Here is a 16,733-nt window from a genome sequence, read left to right as displayed (position 1 = left end):
TCATGACTGCACGGCCAGGCACGACTCCAACACCATCATTAAATTTGCCAGTACTAGGCCTGATCACAGACAACGACGAGACAGCCTATAGGGAGGAGGACAGAGAGTGGTGCCAGGACAACAACCTCTCCCTCAACGTGATCAAGACAAAGGAGATGATTGTGGACTACCGGAAAAAGAGGACTGAGCATCCCCCCATTCTCATCGACGGGGCTGCAGTGGAGCAGGTTGAAAGCTTCAAGTTCCTTGTGTTCCGCATCACCAAAAACTAACATGGTCCAAGCACATCAAGACAGTCATGAAGAGGGCACGACAAAACCTATTCCTCCTCAGGAGACTGAAAAGATTTGGCATGGGTCCTCAGATCCTCAAAAGGCTCTACAGCTGCACCATCGAGAGCATGGTTGCATCACTGCCTGGTATGGCAACTGCTCGGCCTCCGACCGCAAGGCACTACAGAGGGTAGTGTATACGGCCCAGTACATCACCAAGCTTCCTGCCATCCAGGACATCTATACAGGCGGTGTCAGAGGAAGGCACTAACAATTGTCAAAGACTCCAGCCACCCTAGTCATAGACTGTTCTCTCTGCTACCGCAGGGCAAGTGGTACCGGAGTGCCAAGTCTAGGTTCAAGAGGCTTCTAAACAGCTTCTACCCCTAAGCCATAAGACTCCCGAAGACCTAGTCAAATGGCTACCCAGACTATTTGCATTGCCCTTCCCACGCCCTCTCTACACCACTGATACTCTCTGTTGTCATCTATGCATAGTCACTTTAATAACTCTACCTACATGTACATATTACCTCAACTAACTGGTGCCCCTGCACAATGACTCTGGACCGGTACCCACCTGAATATAGTCTCGCTATTGTTATTTTACTGCTGCTATTTATTTACTTGTTACTTTTATCTCTTATTCTTATTCATATTTTCATATTTTTAATTGCATTGTTGGTTAGGGGCTCGTAAGTAAGCATTTCACTGTAAGGTCTACTACACCTGTTGTATTCGGCACATGTGACTAATTACATTTGATTTGATTTGGTAACCCACAAGTGTCATCAGCTTTGTTTGTTTTGTCTGAGAGTCAGACATATTTTAGTAGTGTTGAATATGAAACTTTGTGGTCAGTTTCCCACTGTGTTTCTGACATTTGGAATAAATGAGAGGCAGCTCACACATGAATAGTCCTCGATTGTGTGTGTCCTTCTGAAGTGGAGAGAGAGAGAGAGAGAGACTGTGTTGTAGATAACATTCTCCCCCAAGAGAGACAAGCGGGGGAGGAAAGAGAGACTGTGAGAGAGAGGATTTATAGCAAATTTGTAACCATTATAAACAGGACGTATTCCTTGTGTAACCTAATTCTGGACATCTGGAATGCTCAGCGTCTGTGTTTTTTTCTGCGTTTTGGAAGGCAGAGGCTGGAATGCTCAGCTGTGTTTTTTTTGCGTTTTGGAATGCAGAGGCTGGAATGCTCAGCGTCTGTGTTTTTTCTGCGTTTTGGAAGGCAGAGGCTGGAATGCTCAGCGTCTGTGTTTTCTCTGCGTTTTGGAAGGCAGAGGCTGGAATGCTCAGCTTCTGTGTTTTTTCTGCGTTTTGGAAGGCAGAGGCTGGATTGCTCTGCGTCTGTGTTTTTTCTGCGTTTTGGAAGGCAGAGGCTGGAATGCTCAGCGTCTGTGTTTTTTCTGCGTTTTGGAATGCAGAGGCTGGAATGCTCAGCGTCTGTGTTTTTTCTGCGTTTTGGAAGGCAGAGGCTGGAATGCTCAGCGTCTGTGTTTTCTCTGCGTTTTGGAAGGCAGAGGCTGGAATGCTCAGCGTCTGTGTTTTTTCTGCGTTTTGGAAGGCAGAGGCTGGATTGCTCTGCGTCTGTGTTTTTTCTGTGTATTGCACGGCAGAGGCTGGAATGCTCAGCGTTTGTGTTTTTTCTGCGTTTTGGAAGGCAGAGGCTGGAATGCTCAGCGTCTGTGTTTTTTCTGCGTTTTGGAAGGCAGAGGCTGGATTGCTCAGCGTCTGTGTTTTTTCTGCATTTTGGAATGCAGAGGCTGGAATGCTCAGCGTCTGTGTTTTTTCTGCGTTTTGGAAGGCAGAGGCTGGAATGCTCAGCGTCTGTGTATTTTCTGCCTGCGTCTAAAATGGCACTCTATCCCCTATATAGTATAGATATAGTATTATAGCACTATATAGTATAGATATAGTATTATAGCACTATATAGTATAGATATAGTATTATAGCACTATATAGTATATATATAGTATTATAGCACTATATAGTATAGATATAGTATTATAGCACTATATAGTATTATAGCACTATATAGTATAGATATAGTATTATAGCACTATATAGTATAGATATAGTATTATAGCACTATATAGTATAGATATAGTATTATAGCACTATATAGTATATATATATAGTATTATAGCACTATATGGTATAGATATAGTATTATAGCACTATATAGTATAGATATAGTATTATAACACTATGTAGTATAGATATAGTATTAAAGCACTATATAGTATATATATAGTATTATAGCACTATATAGTATAGATATAGTATTATAGCACTATATAGTATAGATATAGTATTATAGCACTATATAGTATAGATATAGTATTATAGCACTATATAGTATAGATATAGTATTAAAGCACTATATAGTATATATATAGTATTATAGCACTATATAGTATAGATATAGTATTATAGCACTATATAGTATAGATATAGTATTATAGCACTATATGGTATAGATATAGTATTATAGCACTATATAGTATAGATATAGTATTATAGCACTATATAGTATATATATAGTATTATAGCACTATATAGTATAGATATAGTATTATAGCACTATATAGTATAGATATAGTATTATAGCACTATATAGTATAGATATAGTATTAAAGCACTATATAGTATATATATAGTATTATAGCACTATATAGTATAGATATAGTATTATAGCACTATATAGTATAGATATAGTATTATAGCACTATATAGTATAGATATAGTATTATAGCACTATATAGTATATATATAGTATTATAGCACTATATGGTATAGATATAGTATTATAGCACTATATAGTATAGATATAGTATTATAGCACTATATAGTATATATATAGTATTATAGCACTATATAGTATAGATATAGTATTATAGCATTATATAGTATATATATAGTATTATAGCACTATATAGTATAGATATAGTATTATAGCACTATATAGTATAGATATAGTATTATAGCACTATATAGTATATATATAGTATTATAGCACTATATAGTATAGATATAGTATTATAGCATTATATAGTATATATATAGTATTATAGCACTATATAGTATAGATATAGTATTATAGCACTATATAGTATAGATATAGTATTATAGCACTATAGTATATATAGCATTATAGCACTATATAGTATAGATATAGTATTATAGCACTATATAGTATAGATATAGTACTATAGCACTATATAGTATATATATAGTATTATAGCACTATATAGTATAGATATAGTATTATAGCACTATACAGTATAGATATAGTATTATAGCAGTATATTGTATATATATAGTATTATAGCACTATATAGTATATATATAGTATTATAGCACTATATAGTATATATACAGTATTATAGCACTATATAGTATTATAGCACTATATAGTATATATATAGTATTATAGCACTATATAGTATATATATAGTATTGGGGATAGAGTGTCATTTGGAAGGCAATGTCTTGTCAAAGAGCACTACTGTAACACATTGTGACTGATCTCTCCTCTACAGTCAGTCAGGCCCAGGGACCAATATAGTTCTCAGTCAGGGACCAATATAGTTTTCAGAGATTTTTGTTGTTGTTGGTTGAATGATTTTTCTTAATTTTTAGAGTTTCAGTTTCAATCTTGAATTATTTTTCTTCTTTTAAAAAAGGCAGAAAATGTTACTAGTTCATCGTAAATATTCAAAGGATCAATTATTATAGTTGCTATCTTATGTAAGTCTGAGTCAATGGCACTCTTCCTCAGCAGTAGCCTGGAAATCCAGACTGTATTCACCTCCGTTTCATGTTTGTTTCACTACTGTAGTGTGATTTTGTCAGGATTTCCAGGCTACCTCAGCAGTACTCCACAGCACAGAAGCAATGTGCCACGGTCCTCATTCATCCCCTCAGACAGTCAGTCCAACATGATTAATGTTGCTGATGGAAAGATCCAATCACCCCACCGCACTGTGGAAAATAAATAAAAATACACTTTACATGTGATATTCCACTGCTATGAATCGTTGTAGGGATAGGAATAGCAAAGCATAGATAATACACGATAATACCTGATAATACACGATAATACCTGATAATACACGATAATACATGATAATACATGATAATACACGATAATACATGATAATACATGGTGATGCTGGTGCTACTAATCTTGTACACATTCCCAGCTAAAAGGTGAGTTGCAGTACAGGTACTACTGCTGGTTAAAGGAGGATCCAGAGGATCATGACTAGACTGGGTTGTCATCTGTTAAAGCTCTATCTCCTCGCCTCCTATCTCCTCGCCTCCTCAACTGCACTGGAGGACTCTCACCTCTTCTCCTCCAGTGTGTTTTGAGAAGGAGGCGAGGAGAGAAAATGCAAGAAGGAAAGATGAACGAGGAAAGACCAGGGGAGGGAGACCAGGGGAGAGGCCAGGGGGGAGGCCAGGGGGGAGGCTAGGGGAGAGGCCAAGGGGAACCCAGGGGGGAGGCCAGGGGGAGGCCAGGGAGAGACCAGGGGGAGGCCAGGTGGAGGCCAGGGGGAGGCCAGGTGGAGGCCAGGGGAGAGGCCAGGGGGAGGCCAGGGGGAAGGCCAGGGGGAAGGCCAGGGGGAGGCCAGGGAGGAGGCCAGGGGGAGGTCAGGGGAGAGGCCAGGGGGAGGCCAGGAGAGGCCAGGGGGAGGCAAGGGGAGAGGCCAGGGGAGAGGACAGGGGGGAAGCCAGGGGGTGAGGCCAGGGAGGAGGCCAGGGGGGAGGCCAGGGGAGAGGCCAGGGGGAGGTCAGGGGAGAGGCCAGGAAAGGCCAGGGGGAGGCCACGGGGGAGGCCAGGGGAGAGGCCAGGGGAGAGGCCAGGGGGGAAGGCCATACATCGATCAAGCTGACAGGCAGTTTGTGGTGTGCGTGTCATTGTGTGCGTGTGTTGGTGCGTGTGTGTTTGTACTCGCATGCTTGTTTGCGTGCGTGACCGCATGTGTGTGTGTCGTGGCTGCGGGGCTCTGTATTTGGAATGTAAAATGGGGGGAGTCCCAAGTCTGAGGCTGACTGAGAGAACAGAGCACACACACACACACACACACACTTAAACAACAAATGAGACTAGAGCAGTCATGTTGAATGACCTCGTTTGGGCCATAGTAGTAAAACTGTGATGTTGCCTGTCCTGTGGCTCTCAGTTCTCATGTTATGTGTTTTAATTTCTTGATAAGTGACAGTCATCAGAAGGTAGTACTATTCCTCTCTGATAGACAGACAGAGAGGCTGTAGTCCGTATAGCATGTGGTTAAAAGGGGCATTGTAGACGGACTGAAAGTTCTAGAAGCTTGTTGCAACCAACCGCAGAGGAGGGCTGCAACCCAAAGTCTACCCTATTCCCTGCATAGTGCAGTACTTTCGACCAGGGTCCATAGGGCCCATAGGGCTCTGGTCTAAAGTAGTGCACTATATAGAGAATAGGATTCCATTTGGGACACATTTGAGGGTTTTGGATGAGCTCAAATCAACAGGAAGTGAGATCATATGCCTGTGTCACTGCCCAGGATTCGGGACAGGACGTGTTGACCCGTCCAAGGCCCTAAAAGACACTAAACTGGCCTCAAACAACACAATATACTGAGGCAGGGTCGTCAGCTCTGGAACGGTCATGAAATTATGAATTATGATGAAATTATCAATGAATGGTTCAACAAAGCTGTCTGCACTGATATTGCATTGGGGTGTGACTGATGAAATATTGTCTTGTGTTTTCAGAATTCCATGAACCTTCCTCCTGACAAAGCCAGACTCCTCAGACAGTATGATAATGACAAGAAATGGGACCTCATCTGTGACCAGGTAAACTCCTTTAAAAACTACAACACATGTAGGTTACTACAAGTGAACAATCCCACAACAAACACCTCAACAATCCCACAACTACACCTCTACAAACCCACAACTACACCTTCTCTACAAACCCACAACTACACCTCTATAAACCCACAACTACACCTCTACAAGCCCACAACTCCACCTCTACAAGCCCACAACTCCACCTCTACAAACCCACAACTACACCTCTACAAACCCACAACTACACCTCCTCTACAAACCCACAACTACACCTCTATAAACCCACAACTACACCTCTACAAGCCCACAACTCCACCTCTACAAGCCCACAACTCCACCTCTACAAACCCACAACTACACCTCTACAAGCCCACAACTCCACCTCTACAAACCCAAAACTACACCTCTACAAACCCACAACTACACCTCTACAAACCCACAACTACACCTCTACAAACCCACAACTACACCTCTACAAACCCACAACTACACCTCTACAAACCCACAACTACACCTCTACAAACCCACAACTACACCTCTACAATCCCACAACTACACCTCTACAAACCCACAACTACACTACAAACCCACAACTACACCTCTACAAACCCACAACTACACCTCTACAAACCCACAACTACACCTCTACAAACCCACAACTACACCTCTACAAACCCACAACTACACCTCTACAATCCCACAACTACACCTCTACAAACCCACAACTACACTACAAACCCACAACTACACCTCTACAAACCCACAACTACACCTCTACAAACCCACAACTACACCTCTACAAACCCACAACTACAGCTCTACAATCCCAAACGTCTGGTCTATTCAGAAACCAATAGCTATGAAGCAATGCTAATAGTTTTGATAGAAACATATATATTTCCAGTGTAGGTTTAGTTTTCACTTCATGATGATTATAAACCTTTTACGCTGCGCTGCTCACTCTGTCCTCCCTCTTCCCGGTGTGTTCTTTTAGGAACGGTTTCAGGTGAAGAACCCTCCTCATGCCTACATCTCCAAGCTACGGGGCTACTTAGACCCAGGAGTCACACGCAAGAAGTTCCGAAGGCGGGTCCAGGAATCCACTAAGGTTCTGAGGGAACTGGAGATATCACTGAGGACCAATCACATAGGGTGATGATCTATTCTCCACCCTCCTCTCCTCTCCTTTCCTCTCCTCTCCTCTCCTCTCCTCTCCTCTCCTCTCCTCTCCTCTCCTCTCCTCTCCTCTCCTCTCCTCTCCTCTCCTCTCCAATGAGAGTCAGAGTACATTAGATCACCAACACTATAGTCCCTTTTTACATGATATTCACCAGAGATTGATGTGACTTGTCCTAATTCCTCAATGTAGTGCTATAATGTTACTCCTGGGGCGGGGGACTGCTAGAAGAATACTGGCTACTACGGAAGTGAAGGCTGATGGGAAATGATCTTCATTATTATTTTACCTTTAAGAAACAATTCCATGATCTCCCCTCCCCTTTAAGAAATAAAGGGCCTTTCTGTGCTCTTCCTCTTCCTGTCCGAGGGACCTACAGCTTGTTTTCCTGCTGCCCTGATCGACGTAAGCCCTGGCACACAGATCACTTTTAACTCCTATTGTTTTGTCCTGCCAGCCTTCCCAGTCTCCCTCTCCCCAGTCTCCCTCTCCCCAGTCTCCCCAGTCTCCCCAGCCTTCCCAGTCTCCCTCTCCCCAGTCTCCCCAGTCTCCCCAGCCTTCCCAGTCTCCCCAGCCCCCCCAGTCTCCCTCTTGCCAGTCTCCCCAGCCTCCCCAATCTCCCCAGCCCCCCCAGTCTCCCCAGACTCCCCAATCTTCCCAGCCTCCCCAGTCTCCCCAGGCTCCCCAGCCTCCACAGTCTCCCCAGCCTTCCCAGTCTCCCCAGTCTACCCAGCCTCCCCAGCCTCCCCAGTCTCCCCAGTCTCCCCAAGTCTCCCCAGTCTCCCCAGTCTCCCCAGCCTCCACAGCCTCCCCAGCCTCCCCAGTCTCCCCAGCCTCCCCAGTCTCCCCAGCCTCTCCAGTCTCCCCAGTCTCCCTCTCCCCAGTCTCCCCAGTCTCCCCAGCCTTCCCAGTCTCCCTCTCCCCAGTCTCCCTCTCCCCAGCCTTCCCAGTCTCCCCAGCCTCCCCAGCCTCCCTCTCGCCAGTCTCCCCAGCCTCCCCAGTCTCCCCAGTCTCCCCAGCCTCCCCAGTCTCCCCAGTCTCCCCAGCCTCCCCAGTCTCCCCAGCCTCCCCAGTCTCCCCAGTCTCCCTCTCCCCAGCCTCCCCAGTCTCCCCAGCCTCCCCAGCCTCCCCAGTCTCCCTCTCCCCAGTCTCCTCAGCCTTCCCAGTCTCCCTCTCCCCAGTCTCCCCAGTCTCCCCAGCCTTCCCAGTCTCCCCAGCCCCCCCAGCCTCCCTCTCGCCAGTCTCCCCAGCCTCCCCAGTCTACCCAGCCTCCCCAGCCTCCCCAGTCTCCCCAGCCTCCCCAACTCTCCCCAGTCTCCCCAGTCTCCCCAGCCTCCCCAGTCTCCCCAGTCTCCCCAGCCTCCCCAGTCTCCCCAGCCTCCCCAGTCTCCCCAGTCTCCCCAGCCTCCCCAGTCTCCCCAGCCTCCCCAACTCTCCCCAGTCTCCCCAGTCTCCCCAGCCTCCCCAGTCTCCCCAGTCTCCCCAGCCTCCCCAGTCTCCCCAGCCTCCCCAGTCTCCCCAGTCTCCCCAGCCTCCCCAGTCTCCCCAGCCTCCCCAGTCTCCCCAGTCTCCCTCTCCCCAGTCTCCCCAGCCTCCTCAGACTCCCTCTCCCCAGCCTCCCCAGTCTCCCCAGCCTCCCCAGTCTCCCCAGCCTCCCCAGCTTCCCCAGTCTCCCCAGCCTCCCCAGTCTCCTCAGTCTCCCCAGCCTCCCCAGTCTCCCCAGACTCCCCAGCCTCCCCAGTCTCCCCAGCCTCCCCAGTCTGTCATTGTATTCAGGGCATGGCTCCAAGAGTAATACCTATTACATTTTCATCAAGTCTTGTGTTCTGAAGTTTTTCCTAGAAAGACATAGTAAAAGAATAGGGATGCTATTTTCAGACAAAGGCTGTAGTTTAGTGGGCAGAATAGAGTCAGTGGAACAGAGCCCTGTTTGTTGCGTGTCTCTGAATCCTGGCCCCTCCCTCTACGACGTGTTATTCCTCAGACTGCCAAAACAATCTCAAAAAGCATCTGGTTGGACAGGAAAAGAAGGGGGAGGGAGGGAGGGAGGGCAAGAGATGGGAGAGAGGGAGGGAGGGGAAGAGATAGGAGAGGGGGGAAGAGATGGGAGAAAGAGAGAGGGGGAGAGGGAGGGAGGGCAAGAGATGGGAGAGAGGGGAAGAGAGGTAGAGAGGGGAAGGGAGGAAGAAAGAGAGAGGGAGAGAGGGAGGGAGGGGAAGAGATAGGAGAGGGGGGAAGAGATGGGAGAAAGAGAGAGGGGGAGAGGGAGGGAGGGCAAGAGATGGGAGAGAGGGGAAGAGAGGTAGAGAGGGGAAGAGAGGTAGAAAGAGAGAGGGGGAGAGGGAGGGAGGGGAGAGAGAGGGAGGGGGCTGGTAGACAGGAAACTGAACAAGCGTGCCTCCTTCTCCTCCCCCTCCTCCCCCTTCTCTCCTTTACTCCTCCCCCTCATGCCCTTTACTCCTCCCTCTCCTGCCCTTTACTCCTCCCTACACCCAATCTCACTGCTTCTCTCTCTTCCTCTGTTTCTCTGCTCACCTCTCTCAATTAAATTTCAATTTAAGGGGCACGGGAAACATATGTTTACATTGCCAAAGCAAGTGAAATAGATAATCAACAAAAGTTAAATAAACAATAAAAAGTGAACAGTAAATATTACACTCATACAAGTGTTGCAACAATATGCAAATGGTTAAAGTGCAAAAGAGAAAATAAATTAACATAAATATGGGTTATATTTATAATGGTGTTTGTTCTTCACTGGTTGTCCTTTTCTTGTGGCAACAGGTCACACATATCGGACCCCAGACCTAACAATAAAGGGCAATGAGTTCTATAACTGATTCAAGTATTTTTAGCCAGATCCTAATTGGTATGTCGAATTTTATGTTCCTTTTGATGCCATAGAAGGCCCTTCTTGCCTTCAAGAAGGCAAGAAGATAACAGATAACTTCCACAGCTTCCACAGCTTTGTGGAAGTTACCTCTGCCGCTGATGTTTAGGCCAAGGTATCAAATCAAATCAAATCAAATCAAATCAAATCAAATTTTATTTGTCACATACACATGGTTAGCAGATGTTAATGCGAGTGTAGCGAAATGCTTGTGCTTCTAGTTCCGACAATGCAGTAATAACAAGTAATCTAACTAACAATTCCAAAACTACTGTCTTGTACACAGTGTAAGGGGATAAAGAATATGTACATAAGGATATATGAATGAGTGATGGTACAGAGCAGCATAGGCAAGGTACAGTAGATGGTATCGGGTACAGTATGTACAAATGAGATGAGTATGTAAACAAAGTGGCATAGTATAGTATAAAGTGGCTAGTGATACATGTATTACATAAGGATACCGTCGATGATATAGAGTACAGTATATACGTATGCATATGAGATGAATAATGTAGGGTAAGTAACATTTATATAAGGTAGCATTGTTTAAAGTGGCTAGTGATATATTTACATCATTTCCCATCAATTCCCATTATTAAAGTTGCTGGAGTTGAGTCAGTGTCAGTGTGTTGGCAGCAGCCACTCAGTGTTAGTGGTGGCTGTTTAACAGTCTGATGGCCTTGAGATAGAAGCTGTTTTTCAGTCTCTCGGTCCCAGCTTTGATGCAACTGTACTGACCTCGCCTTCTGGATGATAGCGGGGTGAACAGGCAGTGGCTCGGGTGGTTGATGTCCTTGATGATCTTTATGGCCTTCCTGTGACATCGGGTGGTGTAGGTGTCCTGGAGGGCAGGTAGTTTGCCCCCGGTGATGCGTTGTGCAGACCTCACTACCCTCTGGAGAGCCTTACGGTTGAGGGCGGTGCAGTTGCCATACCAGGCGGTGATACAGCCCGACAGGATGCTCTCGATTGTGCATCTGTAGAAGTTTGTGAGTGCTTTTGGTGACAAGCCGAATTTCTTCAGCCTCCTGAGGTTGAAGAGGCGCTGCTGCGCCTTCTTCACGATGCTGTCTGTGTGAGTGGACCAATTCAGTTTGTCTGTGATGTGTATGCCGAGGAACTTAAAACTTGCTACCCTCTCCACTACTGTTCCATCGATGTGGATAGGGGGGTGTTCCCTCTGCTGTTTCCTGAAGTCCACAATCATCTCCTTAGTTTTGTTGACGTTGAGTGTGAGGTTGTTTTCCTGACACCACACTCCGAGGGCCCTCACCTCCTCCCTGTAGGCCGTCTCATCGTTGTTGGTAATCAAGCCTACCACTGTTGTGTCGTCCGCAAACTTGATGATTGAGTTGGAGGCGTGCGTGGCCACGCAGTCGTGGGTGAACAGGGAGTACAGGAGAGGGCTCAGAACGCAACCTTGTGGGGCCCCAGTGTTGAGGATCAGCGGGGAGGAGATGTTGTTGCCTACCCTCACCACCTGGGGGCGGCCCGTCAGGAAGTCCAGTACCCAGTTGCACAGGGCGGGGTCGAGACCCAGGGTCTCGAGCTTGATGACGAGCTTGGAGGGTACTATGGTGTTGAATGCCGAGCTGTAGTCGATGAACAGCATTCTCACATAGGTATTCCTCTTGTCCAGATGGGTTAGGGCAGTGTGCAGTGTGGTTGAGATTGCATCGTCTGTGGACCTATTTGGGCGGTAAGCAAATTGGAGTGGGTCTAGGGTGTCAGGTAGGGTGGAGGTGATATGGTCCTTGACTAGTCTCTCAAAGCACTTCATGATGACGGATGTGAGTGCTACGGGGCGGTAGTCATTTAGCTCAGTTACCTTAGCTTTCTTGGGAACAGGAACAATGGTGGCCCTCTTGAAGCATGTGGGAACAGCAGACTGGTATAGGGATTGATTGAATATGTCCGTAAACACACCGGCCAGCTGGTCTGCGCATGCTCTGAGGGCGCGGCTGGGGATGCCATCTGGGCCTGCAGCCTTGCGAGGGTTAACACGTTTAAATGTCTTACTCACCTCGGCTGCAGTGAAGGAGAGACCGCATGTTTTCGTTGCAGGCCGTGTCAGTGGCACTGTATTGTCCTCAAAGCGGGCAAAAAAGTTATTTAGTCTGCCTGGGAGCAAGACATCCTGGTCCGTGACTGGGCTGGGTTTCTTCCTGTAGTCCGTGATTGACTGTAGACCCTGCCACATGCCTCTTGTGTCTGAGCCGTTGAATTGAGATTCTACTTTGTCTCTGTACTGGCGCTTAGCTTGTTTGATAGCCTTGCGGAGGGAATAGCTGCACTGTTTGTATTCGGTCATGTTACCAGACACCTTGCCCTGATTAAAAGCAGTGGTTCGCGCTTTCAGTTTCACACGAATGCTGCCATCAATCCACGGTTTCTGGTTAGGGAATGTTTTAATCGTTGCTATGGGAACGACATCTTCAACGCACGTTCTAATGAACTCGCACACCGAATCAGCGTATTGGTCAATGTTGTTATCTGACGCAATACGAAAGATCTCCCAGTCCACGTGATGGAAGCAGTCTTGGAGTGTGGAGTCAGCTTGGTCGGACCAGCGTTGGACAGACCTCAGCGTGGGAGCCTCTTGTTTTAGTTTCTGTCTGTAGGCAGGGATCAACAAAATGGAGTCGTGGTCAGCTTTTCCGAAAGGGGGGCGGGGCAGGGCCTTATATGCGTCGCGGAAGTTAGAGTAACAATGGTCCAAGGTCTTTCCTCCCCTGGTTGCGCAATCGATATGCTGATAAAATTTGGGGAGTCTTGTTTTCAGATTAGCCTTGTTAAAATCCCCAGCTACAATGAATGCAGCCTCCGGATAAATTGTTTCCAGTTTGCAGAGAGTTAAATAAAGTTCGTTCAGAGCCATCGATGTGTCTGCTTGGGGGGGGATATATACGGCTGTGATTATAATCGAAGAGAATTCTCTTGGTAGATAATGCGGTCTACATTTGATTGTGAGGAATTCTAAATCAGGTGAACAGAAGGATTTGAGTTCCTGTATGTTTCTTTGTGTGCTCTAGGGCAACGGTGTCTAGATGGAATTTGTATTTGTGGTCCTGGCGACTGGACCTTTTTTGGAACACCATTATTTTTGTCTTACTGAGATTTACTGGCAGGGCCCAAGTCTGAGCAGAAGATCTATGTGCTGCTGTAGACCCTCCTTGTTTGTGGACAGAAGCACCAGATCATCAGCAAACAGTAGACATTTGACTTCAGATTCTAGTAGGGTGAGTCCGGGTGCTGCAGTCCATTCTAGTGCCTTCGCCAATTCGTTGATATATATGTTGAAGAGGGTGGGGCTTAAGCTGCATCACTGTCTCTGTCTCTCACCCCTCTGTCTCTCACCCCTCTCTTCTCTCTCTCTCCCTCTCTCTCTCCCTCCCTTCTCTCTCTCTCTCCCTTACATAGGGGCAATGGGCCTTCCTTTCTGCCTCACCATTGGCTCTCCAGGTTATTTTGTAACCAAACAGTCCCATGTCCCAGTTACATCCCTAACCAAAATATTGTGGCTATTTTTGGAACCTTTTACCCCAATTCTACTCCCCTGTGGTTTCCTAAGGGGGGAGCAGAGGTCTTGAGGCTAACGCTTCGAACAAACAGACAGTGTCATTGCATTTTGGTACACCAGAATTACATTAATTTCCAATGAAACGCTGCGTTTGCTTTGCAGTATTGCGTTGCAGAGGTAGTTGCAGTGCATTCTGGGTGGTGTATACGTTGGATTTATCAACGTATGGGTCAAACTGTATGTGTAAACGGCTTGACAGAAATGGTAGAAGAAGGTGAATGTTGACCTTTTGTTGCACACATATCCTCTCATATCTCTCATATCCTCTCACATATCTCTCTCAGCCCAGTCCCCTCTCTCAGCCCAGTCCCCTCTATCAGCCCAGTCCCCTCTCTCAGCCCAGTCCCCTCTCTCAGCCCAGTCCCCTCTCTCAGCCCAGTCCCCTCTCTCAGCCCAGTCCCCTCTCTCAGCCCAGTCCCCTCTATCAGCCCAGTCCCCTCTCTCAGCCCAGTCCCCTCTCTCAGCCCAGTCCCCTCTCTCAGCCCAGTCCCCTCTCTCAGCCCAGTCCCCTCTATCAGCCCAGTCCCCTCTCTCAGCCCAGTCCCCTCTCTGAGCCCAGTCCCCTCTCTCAGCCCAGTCCCCTCTCTCAGCCCAGTCCCCTCTATCAGCCCAGTCCCCTCTCTCAGCCCAGTCCCCTCTATCAGCCCAGTCCCCTCTCTCAGCCCAGTCCCCTCTCTGAGCCCAGTCCCCTTTCTCAGCCCAGTCCCCTCTCTCAGCCCAGTCCCCTCTATCAGCCCAGTCCCCTCTCTCAGCCCAGTCCCCTCTATCAGCCCAGTCCCCTCTCTCAGCCCAGTCCCCTCTATCAGCCCAGTCCCCTCTCTCAGCCCAGTCCCCTCTATCAGCCCAGTCCCCTCTCTCAGCCCAGTCCCCTCTCTCAGCCCAGTCCCCTCTCTCAGCCATACCATATGCCTTCCATATTATTTATCTCACCGAAACAGGAATTCCTTTGCTTGGACTTTCTTTTTCACCTTCCAGAAAGCTGGAGTTAAATGAAGAGGAAATCTGGAGCCTTGCCAAGTCCTTTCTCTCTCTGTCAGGGGTGTAGTGGGGTGGAGGGGAGTGGGGGGGACCCCATTTTGTGCAGGCTTTTACAGTTTTCAGGAATGTGAGTAGCTAGTGTGTTCAGTCTCTGCCTGTCCTTGTGCTTCTCCCCTTCCTCTCGGTTCCTCTTTCCATCCTCTATCTCCCTCTCTCCTTCCTCTCCTACTTCTCTGTTCCTCTCTCCTTCCTCTCTGTGCCTCTCTCCTTCCTCTGTTCCTCTCTCCTTCCTCTCTGTTCCTCTCTCCTTCCTCTCTGTTCCTCTCTCCTTCTTCTGTTCCTCTCTCCTTCCTCCATGTTCCTCTCTCTTTCCTCTCCTACTTCTCTGTTCCTCTCTCCTTCCTCTCTGTTCCTCTCTCCTTCCTTTCTGTTCCTCTCTGTTCCTCTCTGTCCCTCTCTCCTTCCTCTATGTCCCTCTCTCCTTCCTCTCCTACTTCTCTGTTCCTCCTCAGAGAGGAAGGAGAGAGGAACAGAGGAACAGAGGAAGGAGAGAGGGACAGAGAGGAAGGAGAGAGGAACAGAGAGGAACAGAGAGCAAGGAGAGAGGAACAGAGAGGAAGGAGAGAGGAACAGAGAGCAAGGAGAGAAGAACAGAGGAACAGAGAGGAAGGAGAGAGGAACAGAGAGGAAGGAGAGAGGGACAGAGAGGAAGGAGAGAGGAACAGAGAGGAACAGAGAGCAAGGAGAGAGGAACAGAGAGGACGGAGAGAGGAACAGAGAGGATCAGAGAGGGACAAAGAGGAAGGAGAGAGTGACAGAGAGGAAGGAGAGAGGAACAGAGAGGAACAGAGGAGGAACAGAGAGGAAGGAGAGAGGAACAGAGAGAGGAACAGAGAGGGACAAAGAGGAAGGAGAGAGGAACAGAGAGCAAGGAGAAAGGAACAGAGAGGAAGGAGAGAGGAACAGAGAGGAAGAAAAGCGGAAGGAGAGAGGAACAGAGAGGAAGAAACGAGGAAGGAGAGAGGAACAGAGAGGAACAGAGAGGAAGAGAGAGGAAGGAGATAGGAACAGAGAGGAACAGAGAGGAACAGAGAGGGGCAGAGAGGAAGGAGAGAGGAACAGAAAGCAAGGAGAGAGGAACAGAGAGGAAGGAGAGAGGAACAGAGAGGAAGGAGAGAGGAACAGTGAGGAACAGAGAGGAACAGAGCGGTAGGATAGAGGAACAGAGAGGAAGGAGAGAGGAACAGAGAGGTAGGAGAGGAAGGAGAGAGGAACAGAGAGGAAGGAGAGAGGAACAGAGAGGAAGGAGAGAGGTAGGAGAGAGGAACAGAGAGGTAGGAGAGGAAGGAGAGAGGAACAGAGAGCAAGGAGAGAGGAACAGAGAGGTAGGAGACGAAGGAGAGAGGAAGAAAAGAGGAAGGAGAGCGGAACAGAGAGGTAGGAGAGGAAGGAGAGAGGAACAGAGAGCAAGGAGAGAAGAACAGAGAGGAACAGAGAGGAAGGAGAGAGGAACCTTCCTCTCCTACCTCTCTGTTCCTCTCTCCTTCCTCTTTTCTTCCTCTTTCCTTCCTCTCCTACCTCTCTGTTCCTCTCTGTTCTTCTCTCCTTCCTCCTTCCTTTCTGTTCCTCTCTTTTCTTCTCTCCTTCCTCTCTGTTCTTCTCTCCTTCCTCTCTGTTCCTCTCTTTTCTTCTCTCCTTCCTCTCTCTTCCTCTATCTTCCTCTCTCTTCCTCTCTCTTCCTCTCTGTTCTTCTCTCCTTCCTCCTTACTTTCTGTTCCTTTCTTTTCTTCTCTCCTTCCTCTCTGTTCTTCTCTCCTTACTCTCTGTTCCTCTATGTTCCTCTCTCCTTCCTCTCTTTTCTTCTCTCCTTCCTCTCTCTTCCTCTCTGTTCTTCTCTCCTTCCTCCATGTTCCTCTCTGTTCTTCTCTCCTTCCTCTCCTTCCTCTCTGTTCTTCTCTCCTTCCTCCTTCCTCTGTTCC

The 16,733-nt window shown here is 47.5% G+C and overlaps 1 protein-coding gene across 5 annotated transcripts in view; it reads left to right on the top strand.

Annotated features, from left to right (window-relative positions):
* Positions 1 to 16,733, top strand: part of LOC110532685 (formin-like protein 3) — a 101,666-nt gene that overhangs the window by 41,318 nt on the left and 43,615 nt on the right. For all 5 annotated transcript variants that reach the window (XR_016483407.1, XM_036988710.2, XM_090185211.1 and 2 more), the window contains exons 2-3: positions 6,046 to 6,129; positions 7,121 to 7,278. Coding sequence is in view for 4 of the 5 variants with exons in the window: in XM_036988710.2 (XP_036844605.1) it covers positions 6,046 to 6,129; positions 7,121 to 7,278 (242 nt within the window). In the remaining variant the exon portion in view is untranslated. The remainder of the gene's footprint in view (positions 1 to 6,045; positions 6,130 to 7,120; positions 7,279 to 16,733) is intronic.

This window comes from Oncorhynchus mykiss, chromosome 9 (assembly GCF_057628025.1).
Source record: "Oncorhynchus mykiss isolate SJ-2025 chromosome 9, ASM5762802v1, whole genome shotgun sequence".
Classification (NCBI taxonomy): Eukaryota; Metazoa; Chordata; class Actinopteri; order Salmoniformes; family Salmonidae; genus Oncorhynchus; species Oncorhynchus mykiss.
The sequence above is the reverse complement of the archived record's forward strand: the minus strand, read 5'-3'. Positions and strand labels throughout refer to the sequence as shown.